Genomic DNA, 16193 nt, shown 5'->3' on the forward strand with positions numbered 1-16193 from the left:
AATTTTTCTTTATAGTATGCTGTAAAAAATTTCACTTTCTTCATATTTTTAAGGTTTTTTTTTAGCTCACCTCGATGAAGTCGAGATGAGCTTATGTTATACCCCCAGCGTTAGCGTCCCTGTTAAAGTTTTAGGAGCAGGTCCATTCCCAAATATTTACATTTGCTGATGTCTCTCCTTATATAACAATGCTAATACCGGGTAAAATTGAAATTCAATTTTCAATGACATGCAGTTGGTCACATGATCAGACTTTCTTGCATATGGAAAGCAAACTGCACGAGCAATTTGGAAAGTTCCGACTGTGACGTCATATGAACGTAGATACTTTACATTGCATTTAAATATCAAAGTGTATATAATGCCTATATTTCTTTGTATCTTGAATAAAAATGTAAATATAAGAAATAAAATATCATTTTTTAGAGTTTCATAGGAGTATGACATGAAGTCGTCACGTGATCAAATCTACTATAACGCCCTTTGGGCGTTATAGAATTTGATCAGGTGACGGACTTCATGTCATACCCCAATGAAACTCTAAAAATGACACCTTATTTCTTAAGTAACTACATGTATAAGCCCTACCTGGACCAAACTTGCGTGGATGATGCGTCCAGGGATGGACACTACCAGACTTGCTCTGGATGCTGAATCTGACTTACATTTTCCAGATGAGTGACCAGGTTAAAGTTTTTGGAGCAGGTCCATTCCCAAGTAACAATAAGCCCTACCCAGACTAAACTTGCATGGATGATGCATCTAGGGATGGACACTACCAGACTTGCTTCGGATGCTGGATCTGACCTACATTTTCCAGATTAGTGACCAGGTTATTCCCAATAAAGTATAAGCCCTACCCAGACCAATCTTGCATGGATGATTCATCTATAGATGGACAATTTAAACTTGTTTCGGATGCTGGATCTGACCTATATTTTCCAAAAGAGTGACCATGTTAAAGTTTTTGGAACAGGTTAATCCCCAATGAACTTGAAGACCTATTTAAACTGAACTTGCTTGAATATTGTTGTCAGGATAAATTTTAACTGTCAAGAAAATTTGATTTGATATTTGCATTACTTAAACTGATAACTTTGTCGAGGTGAGCTTCGTAATCTTTGATTACCTTTGTTTTAAAATCCTTAAAGCGAAGGACCAAGCTCCCTTACAAGGGGAGTTAATAAAGAGAGACAAAAATAGATTTGGGCCAATAAAAAATCTTCTTCTCAAGAGCTAATGGGATAGAACAGCTGAAAATTTACTCTGGTGTGCATTGCGGCCCATGGGCCTCTTGTTTTCAATATCTTTGGATTCAAATATTTACTGCTATAAAAAAGGCAACACGTCTTTATTGGAACACTTTAGTCTGCTTAATTTCTTCTATAACCTGATAGCTTATGTAAAATTCTTTCTCTTCTTGCTGAATTCTTTGATAACCCTTAACTTTAATAGTTTCTACTATTTCCTAACACTACTGCACTATTCCTAGTACTACTGCACTATTCCTAACACTACTGCACTGAATTAACATCATTACAGGTAGTGTACGGACAGTCTAAGACATGGGTTCAATTCCCATCACTGCCAATGTTGACTAAATTTATGTATGACTTATAACCTAATTCCAGTAATGGAGCACACTGCATGAAAGTCTTTTTGCACAAGGAAAAAAATGTGTTGAACCTCACTGTTACATTGTTATTTCTCTCACAAAAAAAGACTTTTTTGTATAATTATACAGATGAAGTAATGATAATTTATTTATTAGTACATGTATCAGTATTTAACTTGTTTTTCTTGACTGTAAATGTAATGATAACAGAAAGAAAACAGATTGTTTCCTTCTTTAAATTAGAACACTGCAATACACATATTTTCATAATATATAAATGTTTTCATGCTTTATGAACGTTATTGTCTATGTAATTAGGAACTTGAGTCCATGGAAAACGTATTAAAAGAAGTAGATGAAACACAGCGAGTACAACTGGATCATCAGCTACAACTTGTTCAGCAGGATGAGTATCTTTCCCAGTATGGTTTGTATCGAACCCATATTCAAGGAGACGGTAACTGTTTGTTTCGTTCTATTAGTTTTGGTTTATATGGCACTGAAGACCATCATATCTCTTTACGGGAATTAGCTGTAAATCACATTCAAGAAAACGTAGAAGACTTCAGCTTTTATTTGTATGGAAATAGTGAATTTTCCATGACTGACTCTGAAATTGTTACCTTTCTCACTAATATAAGGCAATCAGGAACATTTGCAGGACAAGAGTCAATAGTAGCTTTGTCCAGAGTGTTAGGTTTAAATATACTTGTAACTATTGGAGGGGATTCTCAAAGTCCAGAGGTTAGAACATTAGAACACAATTGTCAAAATTCAGATCACATTATTCATTTGGTTTGGACGAGGGCGGGGGGTGGTCATTACGAAACTGTAGTAGAGAACCCAAAATTAAGAGAACAAACACTGCCTAGGTCATCAGAAAACACCAATAGGATTTCTAACAACGATAAAAGTAATTACAACTGGAGGTCTGATTCAAAAACTTGCAAAGAAATCAGTTTAGATCTGTTAGAAAATATCAAGAGCTACAAAATTAAAAATCAAAATATGGAACATTCTTATGGCAGACAAAGTAAAGATACTAATGTAAATTCAGGGTCTAAGACAAAATGCCCTAGATGCGATAGAAATTTTTACAACAAGGCAACAATGATAAGACATCAAAAGTTGGTTCATGATTTAGAAAATAAAAACAAAATTCCTTGCTCTATATCATCATGTTCTTTGACATTTCATAATGTGGATGTTTTAGTTGACCATCTTAAAAATTCTCATGAAGCCTGTATAAAAGATGAAAATCTCAGTTTTGAAAACATTGGCTTATTTGATCAGTTTAAAGAGGAGGAGAGTATTAAAATTCACTGTAGGTATGTAAAGCAGAGGAAAAATAAAATCAATAAGGATGGCAGTCAGTCCTATACTCTTGTTTGTCACAGGGATGGGGTAAAACGGGTTCATTTAAAAAAGGTAAAACTTACTCTGGAAAACGCAAAGAAAACATTAAAGGGTCTTGCAAAATTCAAAAATTATGTCCTTCTAGAATGTCGGTCAAAATTAAATCAGATGGCTCTGTTTCAGTGAAGTACATTAAGTCCCATACTCACTCAATTTCTTTTGAAGAAAGCAAATTCTTACCTTTGCCAGACTCCATCAAGTCAGAAATTTGCACAATGTTAGCTCTGAAAATTCCAATTAACACTATACTTGACAAAATTAGAGAAAATGTAGGTGAACGCAACCAACGTGATGACTTAAGTAAATTGAAATATTATCATTTGTTGGATAGAAAAACTATTCATAATTTGAAGAAAACTATTGTTGATTCATCTGTTATTAGACATTCTGATGATGCCACTTCAACCTTTCTGAGAGTAAATGATTTAAGAACCGAATTATATGATCCAATATTATTGTATAAACAGCAAAATATTAATGATCCATCTATAGGGCTTCAAAAGGAGGATTTTTTGCTTGCTCTAATGACCAAGCAGCAGCTTAATATGTTTGAAAAGTTTGCTCCTGTAATACTTTGCATGGATTCAACCCATAAAACAAATATTTATTCTTTTAAATTGATAACTCTTTTGGTCTTAGATGAATTTAGGCATGGTTACCCTGTTGCTTTTTGTATAAGTAACAGAGAGAGTGAGGATGTTATCTCTGTCTTTTTGAATTCTGTCAAAATGAAAGCCCCTAATACAAAAATTAATATTCTCATGACTGATGATGACAGTTCCGGTTGGACTGCTGCTAAGAAAATTTTTGGGGGGGACATCAAGCATTTTCTCTGTCATTGGCATGTGCATGAAAATTGGAAGAAAAAGAGTAGACAACTTGTTAAGGACCAAAACCTACAAGCAGAAATTTATTCTTACTTATGTGCTTCTTTACAAGCAGAATCTGAAACTCTTTTTTCTCGCTATGTCCAGGAATTGTCCAAAAAATTAGAAGGTGTAAATCCAGAATTTTTACAATATTTCCAAAATTACTACTTGAGTAGAAAAGAAATTTGGGCAAAATGTTACAGGAAAGGGGAATTTGGCAATGTACATACTAATATGTTTGTAGAAAGCTTCCACAATCAATTAAAAACAGTATTTTTTGAAGGTAAACGCAATAGACGGATTGATGTTTTGATTGATATTCTCTTACAAATTGAAAAAAATCTATTCATGACACGTTTACGTCGTATGAGATTTAATTTGCCCTCAGGAGAAAATATAGATAATGAAGATCGTCATCAAAGAAGTTTAGATATTAAGGACTCATGTATTTTACAAATTAGTGACAATTTTTTTACAGTAACATCATCAGATTCTACATATGACATCAAGAAACTAGTTGGCACATGCAATGAGTTATATTGTTTCAACAAGTGCAAAAAATTTCCTTGTGTTAACCTTTGTAAACATCTTTTTTCATGTTCTTGTACAGATTACAAAATTGGTCATGTCTGCAAACATCTACACAAAATACATGCAGTTGTCAATTTGAATAGCAATACAAATAAACCATCTAATGCAGATGTTGATTTTACACCAGAACATCACTTATCAGATAATGATACAGGTACATCAGTGTCTACGCAGGATCATTCTGATCAAAAGATTCAACAGATTGAGAAAAAATTGAACATAATTGCTGAACAGATTAGAAACAATCCGTCAGTTCAAAAACATACGCTAGATAATATTTTATGTGCTTTAGACCATATTATTTCAGCAAATGAGGGTAGCAATGGCATTGACAGTTCTTTAAAAGATTTCAAAAAGACAGAGAAGATTTCTTCTAATGCTAAAAATTTATTACAGCCTCGATTTAGACCAACTTCTAAAAAGCCTGGTAGGATTCCAAAGCCCCATTTTAAAAAACCAACAGATGATGAAATGAGGAATCTTCTCCCCAATGACTCAGGGTAAGTTCTCTATTACAGGAATAAGTTATTAGGCAAAGCAATTTCAGACCTATTTAAAATCTTCGATGTTAAGATGATTATATGAAAAGTAGACAAATGTGCACCTGAAAAATAAAAATATATTAGTGTGTACAGAGGTTAGGGCTTGAAGGCCACAAATCATGATGCTGTGAACTTGCTGGAATTTTTTAAAAATCATTTTTAGCTGTACTGGTCAGAGACCAGATGAGCTTATGCAATAGTAAGTCTGTATCTGTCAATCTGTCTGTCTGTAAACAATTTTTTTTCAAAATACTACTACAAATACTCCTACAATTTTGGTATGATTTCAATATAAATTGACACAAAAATAAACTACAAATATAATTAAGCAATGCATCATTATTTTTTGAAAGATATAGTCTCATAAATGCAACAATGTGTGCTATCAAATTGAGTGCAATCAAATTGAATATCTCATTAATAAATAATGCACATTAGCGCATTATGAAAATTTGTTTGCACACACGGTTGCAATTATGAGACTATATCTTTTAAAGAAAATGTTTCATTGCTTATATTTACATTTTTTAGCTCTCTACCTTCACTGCAAATGTGATTTTTGATTAGGTCAACTCAGGTGACCTATTGCTATCCGTTTTCGTCCGTCGTCGTGCGTTGTGCGTTAACACTTGAACATTTTTAGCTCCTTCTCTGCAACCACTCAACCAATATAACATAAAGCATCTATAGGTGAAGGGGAACAAAAATTGTGAATTTCATGGTCCCTACCCCCCTTCAGGGGGCCTGAGGGATGGGGCCAAAACCACTAAAATTAATGCAATCTTTAAAAATCTTCTTTACCCCTGGACATCAAGCAGTCAAACTGTTTGCATGATTGTAATCAGCATTCAGTCCTTTACCAAAATTGTAAAATTCATATGGCCCTGGGGTCAGGGGTTCTAGTGCTAGGGCAGGGCTTAAAGTAGGTTATATAGTGGAAATGCATTATTTCTTTGAAAATCTTCACCTCTGCTCCTGTTGAATGGTGTTGCCAACTTACCATGGTTACCAAAATCAAACTTTCTTTCAAATTATTTCAGTAATTAAGCTTATTTCAACTTATGTTATACAATATAACATAACGTGGGGCAGTTTACACTTCATAAACCACAAAGCGATTTATAAAAAAGCGTAAACTGCCCCAAGTTATGTTATATCGTATAACATAGGTTAAAATAAGCTAAATTCCTTATAATTTAATTTCAGTGTAGAAAATGAGACAATTTTTCCTCCTGAAAAAGGCTTCAAATTGAGCATATTTTAAAAGTAACGTCAAGTGGAGTAATACATTTTTGACGTAAAACTCATTGTTATGTAGGCAAGTTATGTTATCTAAAATGGATTAAAATGTTTTACCCAATCAAATGACGCGTTACAAGTATATTTGAATTATTTAAAAGGATACTCCAACAGTTTTTGTCTGATGGCAAAAAATCTTGCCTCAAAAAGAGACTAAGCCAAGGATCATTAATCTGTTAAATGTATTTATTGCTGTTGCAAAGTTTCAAGTCCAATTGCTAGTTTTATCGTCCTTTGTTAAGTACAGATCAGTAGAGCTACAGTCTCGTTAGAGGTAGACTTCTGGTTTGAAATTACCATTTATAAATGTATATGAAAAAATAATATTTTTATAAATTTACAGATCATCTCAAGTCTCCTCAGTACCTGTTTCCTTGCCTGGACCATCTGTGGCACCATATCCTCCCCTAAGACTAGTCCCCCAAACAACGAACGCACTACCTACACAGCCACCACAACAAAGTGTATTTAGGTATACTCAACATGTCTAATGCACATAACTCTCTCTTCTGAACTGTAAATTGTAGTTTTATGAGCTTATTTTAAAAAGAATTACAGTATGCTCAAATTTTATACTGAAATGTAGTGTTGGAACTGGATTGGGACAGCCAACATGGATGAGAGTACCACCCTCTATGATTGGAAGGAGGATTGTTACCACCATTAATGGCAAGAAGCAGGTCATTGTCTTCACAAATGGAGGAGGAAATGGTATCAATTACACACATCTTCTATGTAATTTTATGGTTTTTCTTTCTGCTATTGTTTTGAAAAATTATCTGTAACAAGAAATTTCAATTTTTTCAGATGCAGCTGAGAAAGATGGGGAGTAAAATGGGGGTTAGAAATTCCTTCAGAATGACATTTTAAGGGTATACAAGGAATGTGAATCACTATGTCCTTCTGTCTTTTCATCCCACTTTCATTTCCGACCAGTACTGGGTTACGTTTTAGAAAAGAAATTGTGTAGGTTAAAAGATTTGACAAATAATGCTCTTGACATGAGAATATCATGTCCCTGAAATGAGATTACATACCATTGTAAAGGTCACATCACCTTTAATCCATCCAAGTAACTATAAGCCCTATATTGACCAAACTTGCATGAGTGACACATCTAAGGATGCATACTACCAGGCTTGCTTCAGATGCTGGACCTGACCTACATTTTTTGGATGAGTGGACAGTTAAAGTATTTGGTGCAGGTCTCATTTTCAAATAACTAAGCCCTATATTGACCAAACTTGCATGGGTGATACATCTAAAGATGCATACTACCAGGCTTGCTTCAGATGCTGGATCTCTCTTATTGGTAAAAATTTCATGAATATTTATATCAGAAAGGACCCTGAGTGGGGTTTCCTCAGATTCTTTGTGTACAGATATATGTGAGCAGATCAAAGGATCTGAATTTAATCAGATTGACCGTCAATAAAATGTTTTTGCACCTGGTATGTACATTTAATCTCACTTCAGCTGAAAACTCAAGTAAGCTTTTCTGATCACGTGTTGCTTAGCATCTGTCCATGTGACTGTTAACTTTTAACTCTTTCAATTTCTTCTTGAGAACCACCTGGTCAATTTTTAACTTAAGTTAGCACAGAGTATCCTTTGCAAATATTAAATTAGTTATTTAGGCTTTGATTACTCAGATGAGCATTAATATGGCCTATTGCCTCTGTTGATTTAGGCCCAGATTACACAATCTATTATCTTTCATAGTTTTGATGATGGAAAAAAATTCCAAAAACAGTGGAGGTATAAGTCCTATTATAACATCTGTAGTTAGGTTTAGGTTCTTCCTTAAATGATTGATCTGTATCATTCCCTAGGTCTCGAGGTTCTATCCACCATATCTATAATTTGTAAGGAAAAGGGTTTTAAGTAGGTAAAATGGTAGGATTGTTGATAGGATCTGAGTCTTAGAGGATGTTTGTGGGACGGAATGTCAGCCCAGTAGTAGGTTGGCAAGGGTAGAAGGACAATTTTCCATCTGAAGTCTGAGGCCCCTGTTCTGCATCATTCCCTAGGTCTCGAGGTTCTATCTGGTTAAACCTGTTGAAGCCAATGCCTTAGATTATAGGGACAATTTTTCATTTTTAAAAAATGTTGTTTTTTTCCTTAGATTATGGGTTTCATTATGGTTTTTTTTATCTTTTTTACATTACTTTTTTTTCTCATTGTTTGTTTTCTTTAATTATTTATCCTAAACTTGCAAATTATGTCATAATTTTTTTTTTCAATTTTTTGCATGCTTTTGCCTAAAATGTTGTATATGTGTGAAATCACTGCATTCAATGTCCATTATTCTTAATGGGATTGAGTTCACCAAAATTTTCTTTCTCATGTTACATTCTTTAGACAGTTAAAAAAAAAAAGAAAACTTGTACTAGCTATCATGATTATTGTGCTTTAATTTTTTATCTCAATAATTTGATGTGGCAATCCTCAGATCTTGCTGCCTTAATTTTCCATTAAGACCTTCTAAGCAAATGCATACATCTAATACATATCCATGTTTAATTAAGCCAGTTGTTAAAGAAAATATTTCTAAATTATAACTGTATATAAATAGAGGAATATTTGATATAAAACTACTCGACTAATTGTATCTGTAATATAGACTTGTGTTACTACATGTATTTCAATTGAAATGCATATCAATCTGATTTTTTGTAAGTAGTAGAAATAATCTTATTTAATTAAAATAATAAAGTAAATTGACTTAACATAGGTAAAACATATTATTTTATGTTTGAAAAAAAAATGAATACTTTACATGTAATTCTAAATATTGTTATATTGTGTTGATCAGCAATAATTGTTACGATGTAGCACATACCTTGGATATTAATCTAGATCTACTTAATGTTGAAACAAAGTATTAATAAATTTATTTCTCATAAATTCATCAAAACTATAACTAAACAAATGAGCTGTATTATTTGTACATTAGTAAAAAGGAAACTAAAATTTAAACTCTGTATCATACCTAACAATCTGTATGAAAAGAGGATTTGTTTTTATTATTACTTTTTATTGTTTTTCATTGTATAACATCTTTAGGTGAAATTGATATGATATACATGTCCTTCTTTATTTCGTAATTTATTGCATGCTTTTCTCCTGAATCCTTTGAAAGGCCCTTTTTTTCAGAAAATTTCTTTTATTTTTCAAAGGTTTCAGTCTTATTGTTTCACTGTTTATTAACAATGTTAAAAGGGCCGAAACCTTCTTGGTGCCTTACATTTGAAGCTGGATTTAACAGAAAAAAATTAAAATGCTTTAATTTTCCAATTAAATGAGAAAATGATTAAATGAGAAACATGTTTTAGATCATTTTTGCACCAGGAAGGTCTCAGGTTAAAAATTTGTGTTCTCTTACCTGACTGACGAGGCCCAAAGAGAACATTTAAATATCAGTATTTCACAAAACATTTTTATAATCCATGTTATAAAATGCCAGAGAGGTACTGATTGTTAATTTAATTAATCAATGATGCATTTAAATTTTATATATACATGTACTGGTATACATGTACATGGTATAGGTGAACCTAATCCTACAAGTTAGAGCCTCGCCTAGGATTAAATACTTCTCTGCTACTATGCTCAGAGTGTAAGTGACTGAAAGGTGGCAATAAACTGGAAAAAATATTTTTAAATATGAGTATGTATGCTGAACTTCTGAAATTATAAAGCTGGAGTGGCCTTAATTCTCAACTAACCTTAATCAGTTATCACTTGCAGTAAATTACTAATATTTATCAAATTGGAGAAATAAAAATGGCCTTTGTACAGTGTATATATGTATATGCATATGTTGATTCTGAAATAGAATAAAAAGTACCTTCATGTATTTTCTATCTTAGTTTGTATCTATTTTGAGCACGTGTCTATATGTGTGTTGGGGGGGGGGGTGTAACCGACATTGGTTTGTAAACAGGACACCCCTACACATAGCCCGGAATCCCCTGTAGTGCAGGTAAAAAAAGGTATACCATTGCTCGTGGGTGTATTGTTTATATATACTATCAAATACAACATATATTGACATATATTGGTAATACAAAAATTTTTTTCTGAGTGCAAGCAGCAGGGGCTTGTCACGAGAATATATTTAGAAGCAACCAAAGCTCTTTCTGTGTGTACGTGACGTCACAGTTATGGTCACGTGTTGTGCAGGGAGCTGCCTTTAGACTCGTTAAAAAAAACACGTTTTTTTAGTTGAGGGTGGGAATTTTTTTTTCCGGATATTTTTTTTTTTTTTTTGACGATAAAAACGTCAGACTCCTGTGGTATAAGGCAATATATATCAGTGACAAACCCCTGAGAAGTGTGAGTGCAAGGTGGAAAAATTTCGCAAGTTGGGGGGGGGGTATCATTTCCTTAAAAAAATTTGTTTCGCTCTTTCGGTCTTGGTATTGTTTATTTAGCACCTGCGCATTGCATTGTGTTACCATTTCACAAATATATTAGAAATCTTTGATATATTGAGTAATACAAAAATATAATCTTATGGAAACAGCAGTTTTCGTTTACTCACGAGAATATTTATTATAGAAGCAACCAAGGCTACTTTCACTTTGTGTGTGACGTGACGTCACAGTTTTGGTCACGTGTTGTGCAGGGAGCTGCCTTTAGACTCGTTCAAAAAAAACACGTTTTTTTTAGTTGAGGGTGGGAATTTTTTTTCCGGATTTTTTTTTTTTTTTTTTGACGATAAAAACGTCAGACTCCTGTGGTATAAGGCAATTTCTTCATACATCAGTAATTCTCTAATGGAACCACGTAAACTTATCTGAGAAGTGTGCAGTGTACGAAGCGACTGGATTTGATAAATTTCGCAAGTTGCTTCCCTTTGACACAAAAAGAGGCTCAACACGGTGGTATCATTTCCTTAAAAAAATTTGTTTCTCTCTGTCTTTTGTCTCTCTTCCATTACTAATAGTTTATCAGTTTAATTTCTTAGATATTTCATTCCTTATTTTGCAAGTCTATAGATATACCGGTGATCTATGCTTTTGAATTTCTTTATCTTGGTTTGCGAAAATGTACAACGATGGGCCCGGTTTTCTACGTCATTGATATTTAAAAGAATTGTAAACCAAAAAATTACTTTAAGTCGAGTGTAAAAAAAAAGAGTTTTGTGAAAGGTGTTCTTATATATTCACCGTAATGTTAAGTATTTCATGCCCCGTTAATACCAAACTTTTCTGCAAAATCATATAGAGCAGGATTTCACGTGTTCGTGAATATTCAGGAATATTATAGTTTCGCTTTGCACAAGGACTTTTAATTATAACATCAAAAAGTTCTCTACATCATAAAATTCTTATACAATTCACCTTTTTTAAGAGTGGGGGGATACCCACAACACATAACTTCTAAATCTTAAAAATCTTTTATCTAAAAAATCAGAAAAGAAACAATTATGATATATCTATATGTTGTGTTGGACTGGGTTAGGAACGGGATAGCAGAATGTTGTTTATGCATATGACGCGTGTCTTCATAAATATTAATTTTCTCTAGAGGCGAGTTAATGTTTTTTGGGGGTGGGGGCGCTTCTAATGTCAGCATATATATAAGGCTACCTCGCTGGCTAAATATGGTATAATTCATTTAACCCCAGCTGAATCCGACTACTTAGTATCTAATTCATAGCATTAATTATCCTTTTAATTGGTTTTACTGTATTTCATATTAAAATAATTATTAAGACATTCTCAATACAGTCTATACGTACTCAATTCTTTTTATACCCCCCGCTTGAAAAGCGGGAGGGTATGCATATGCAATCGGTATTTCTATTTGTGTCCGTCACTGAACAGACGTCACAAAAAATATTTTCCTCGACCGTCCGATGCTTTTCCGCACATGCGCAGATCCAGGATAAACGTAAGTCCTTTATAAATTCCGTGTGTTCCGTCCGTCCGTCTGTTACGCTTTGGAATTGGTACCCATCTCTTATCCGCAACTCCTCTCATACCACTGAAGGAAATTTAATGAAACTTTCACAGAATCTTTATTACATATTGCCATTGTGCACCTCCTATTTTACTTTTTGATCTGACATATATTTTGGATTTTCCAGAGCAAAACATGGGTACTGCCAATATATTCATATGGGAGGCTTTTAATTGGGGGTATTTCATATTAAAATAATTATTAAGACATTCTCAATACAGTCTATACGTACTCAATTCTTTTTTTTAAACATTCAGTTCGTTTGCAGTAGTTGAATTGTAAAAGAAAGAAAATGTATGTGCCACATGGTTTTATATGTATATAATCGTAATTCAACATCGCCCGTGTTTTTCTTTTCCTCAATACATTTCTAAATTCTCCAGTTAACCAAGAAATTTTATATATTTTTTGCATTTCTGAAACTCATATTAATCCCTTCATTTTTTTTCTATTTTGTAGACTTTATGTAAATTCTCTTTTTCAAATGCACTGGAATGCTGCGTTACAAATAAACTATCGTCGGAAACCCACAAGTGAATTGTCTTTATACTTATCACCCGGTGATGAGTAAAGATTAGATCACCTTTGGGTATCCGATGATGATAAATAATGATATAAAAAACAAAAATAAAAAACATACAAAAATGAAAAAAAAAATCATCTGACTTTCGCCAAAAACGTCAGAATGAAGTGATATTTTAAAGATTAGAATAAGCACAAATCGTCCAAAAATAATGCCTGCATATTTATTGAATCGAGAATTTCAGCCTACGTGTATATATGCATGTTTCCTGTGACTTTCCGCGAACTATAAATCTTATTCTTTTAAAATGAGCTGGGTTTTCTCTTATACGAAGTAAATAATGTACGAACGATTCATGATTATTATTTTATTTTATTTTACAATATTAGATTTAAGAGAATATTAGATATTTAAAGATCAAATTGATTTTTAATGTAAAATATTACATTATGAGATATTTTGTTGATGAACACAGACAGCAATCTTTTTTCACGGTTTACATATTTTTGAAATTACAGTCCGTCAGATGGAACGTTAAATAGTTCCCTCTGTTAAGGTTTACAACTACATGAATTTTGCATGCAACATATTATAATTTCCCGCCGATAATGGCTGAAATCTTGCCAATTCGGCGTTAAGCAATAATCAATCCATCAATCAATCAATCAGTGATCTGTATACTGTTCAACATGATATTCTATTACTTATTTATTTTTGTACATTATGGATAATAGAAATTTGATGAAAAGACGATGGGGTTTTTATTACGGGAGGGGGTGTTAATGTAAGGCACAGAGTGGTTAATTTTTTTGTCGAGATATCCGTCCAATCACAGCCAAGCGAGAATGATGTGGAGGAGGAGAGGGTGGCTGCAGTAGAAACGGCTTTAGGAAAAAAAATCCTAATAAAATGAGTTAACTTTGAGACGCAAGGCTAGTATTATGTTTGATTTCACGTAGTCACTATGTACAAATTAGTGTTATTTTTTTTTATTATTTAGCTTATTAATAAGAATAATAATTTTAGCATGATTTTAGTTTTGATTTTATTGGCTGCATGGTTCATATATTTTCTGTAAAAAAAAAACGAGGTATTTTTGAGACCGATCCCCTGTAAATTTGGCCTCGCATTGGTTCCCTTTTCCTTTAAATGGTGATTACGCAAAATCAAAATAGTGTGTTAACTAACTTGCATGCTTTGAGGATACAGGCTTTATCAAACTTTGTTATAAATGAATCTTTTGATTCCGTTTTCAATTTTTGTCGTGATTTTACATGGACCACTAAAATACAAAAAAATCTCAAATTCGATAAATTTTGCCATAAGGTCGATTTCTATCCAACGAGGCTCGTATATTGAACTAGATATCATTGAGATGGTGGCCATCTCGATAGGCCCCGCTTTTAGCAATGAACATGAAAATGTAAGGTATCTGAAAAGGGTTTATTTTGAAGGTGTTTGAGATTAAGGAGGACAAAAAGTAAATACTTGCTGAAAAAAATACAAGTAAAAAACTTTTAGAAATATATCCTCTATGAGAATTGTTGCATATCCTCTATCAAAATATGGAAGGAAAATCACAAATGTTCCATACCCAGTTTATTAGTTTGAGGCTGAGTGGACTTAAGGGAAAGAAATTATGCACCGAACAAAGATTTTAAACAGAGAGGCTATTTTTGACCTTGACCTAGAAACTTTGTTCAAGGTCACTGCATATTCACTAACCAACGGTACTTTGTGAGTGAAGTATGAGACCAATAGGAGAGAAAAAATTGCTCCGAAAAAGGATTTTCACGTAATTCTGCTATGACCTTAAACCTTTGACCTAGAAAAATTATTCAAGGTCATTGCATACCCTTCACACAAAGGCACTCTTTGGGTGAAGTATTGTCCAGACTTCGCCAAGGCATGAATTTGAACAGAAAGGCTATTTTACGCCTTGACCCATGACCTATAAACTTTGCTCAAGGTCACTGCACATTCATTGACCACTGGCACTCTGTGAGTGAAGTATAAACCACATTAGACAAAGGGGAGAGAATATATGCTCCGAGCAAAAATTTTTCATATGACCTTTGATCTAGAAACATGGTTCAAAGTCACTGCACACCTGTCACCCAAAAACACTCTGTGGGTGAAATATGGGCCAAATTGGGCCAAGGAAGAGAAGATATGCTCCGAACAAGAGATTTCGGACGAACGGAGGGACAGACTGTTCACTATAGGGCGCCCGCAGAGCGGGGCCCTTATAATCTCAACTCGTCACAAGTTCGTCAATTGGGCGAGCCGGACTAAAATTCAGGTCGTCCAAAACCATTCCAGAATGGAAATGACGTGGTGACGAGCGTGAATGTTAAACCCTGGTTTACTGAGAGAGAAAAAATACTTCAGTTTTACGGATTTTTGGATCAAATAAATCTGTGCTTAGATTGGAAGCTTTTAAAAGCTAAAATAGTTCTAGTCTTTGATTATGTAAAAATTCATTGTTGTACAACAATTTTAAGAGGCAGAAAAGAAGATATTTACATGCGCCACCATTCCGCTAATAATATAGTCCCTGCTAGTTTTCAAACTCAGTTTACCATTTCTATTTAAAGCTTTACAATTGTGACGAGGAAAGAAAAATATGGTCTTTTAAATTTCTAACACCTAAATATATAAAACATCTTAGCAAATATACTTTGAATATTTCATCTAGACAGGAACTAGAGAAGAATCCTACATGTACCTTAAATTAAAAGTCTACTTCAATTTTCTGAAAACAGCCAGGAAATAGCATGAACATGAGTATAATGGGGGTTCCGATTGGCCGATCTAAGCTACTCGCAAATAGTAATGAAACTGACAACTAATCGTTTATTATCCCCTCGCGCAACTAGTTGTTAATGTTAGTGTGTTAGTTACAACTTGTGGGCAAGATTTACAGAGAACTTTGCATTAACCACTCTCAGCTTTACAAACTTGTGTGGCATTATAAAAGGACGAAGCCTATTCATTTTCAAATTAATCGATGGAATATTTCTTAAAATATTGCATTTTACTACCTTCTTCCCCTGAAATTTATTCTTCGTTGCCTAGTACATGTATTTGCGCTTTGTCATATAATTTTGCGTATTTTGAGACAGTCTGAATGAATTGACATATTATCTCGGACGCTAAGTAATTGAAATATAATTTGATGAACCGTCAACGTCACGGTTCATGAATTAACATGTCATCTCGGACGCTAAGTAATTGAAATAATTTGATGGACGTCATGGTTTCATTACCAAATTCCAACAGGTGTCTGGGGTGCGCGTTATTCTTGAAAGCACAAGTTCAATTGACCTCTCAATGTTCATTGTTTTTATTCATTACGAAAAAAAAAT

At 33.5% G+C, this 16193-nt stretch overlaps 2 protein-coding genes across 2 annotated transcripts in view; both read left to right on the plus strand.

Annotated features, from left to right (window-relative positions):
* The window catches only part of LOC134266475 (uncharacterized), a 45405-nt gene that overhangs the window by 11926 nt on the left and 17286 nt on the right, over positions 1-16193 (plus strand). The window lies entirely within an intron of this gene.
* On the plus strand, positions 3822-7749 carry LOC134266472 (uncharacterized). Its single transcript, XM_062748702.1, has 4 exons — positions 3822-4991; positions 6676-6804; positions 6919-7043; positions 7140-7749. The coding sequence occupies exons 1-4, from the start codon at positions 4135-4137 to the stop codon at positions 7163-7165; spliced, it is 1137 nt and encodes a 378-aa protein (XP_062604686.1). The 5' UTR covers positions 3822-4134; the 3' UTR covers positions 7166-7749.

The sequence above is a fragment of the Saccostrea cucullata genome, unplaced genomic scaffold (assembly GCF_032062105.1).
Source record: "Saccostrea cucullata isolate Sc308-1 unplaced genomic scaffold, CSIRO_AGI_Scuc_v1 ctg2691, whole genome shotgun sequence".
Classification (NCBI taxonomy): domain Eukaryota; kingdom Metazoa; phylum Mollusca; class Bivalvia; order Ostreida; family Ostreidae; genus Saccostrea; species Saccostrea cuccullata.

What these genes read in the sequence shown, in the direction of transcription:
- LOC134266472 (XM_062748702.1), top strand. Translation starts at nt 4,135, where the DNA reads ATGTTTGTAGAAAGCTTCCACAATCAATTAAAAACAGTATTTTTTGAA. An exon ending in CCACAACAAAGTGTATTTAG is followed by an intron (nt 6,805 to 6,918) that starts GTATACTCAACA and finishes ACTGAAATGTAG; the next exon opens with TGTTGGAACTGGATTGGGAC. An exon ending in CACAAATGGAGGAGGAAATG is followed by an intron (nt 7,044 to 7,139) that starts GTATCAATTACA and finishes CAATTTTTTCAG; the next exon opens with ATGCAGCTGAGAAAGATGGG.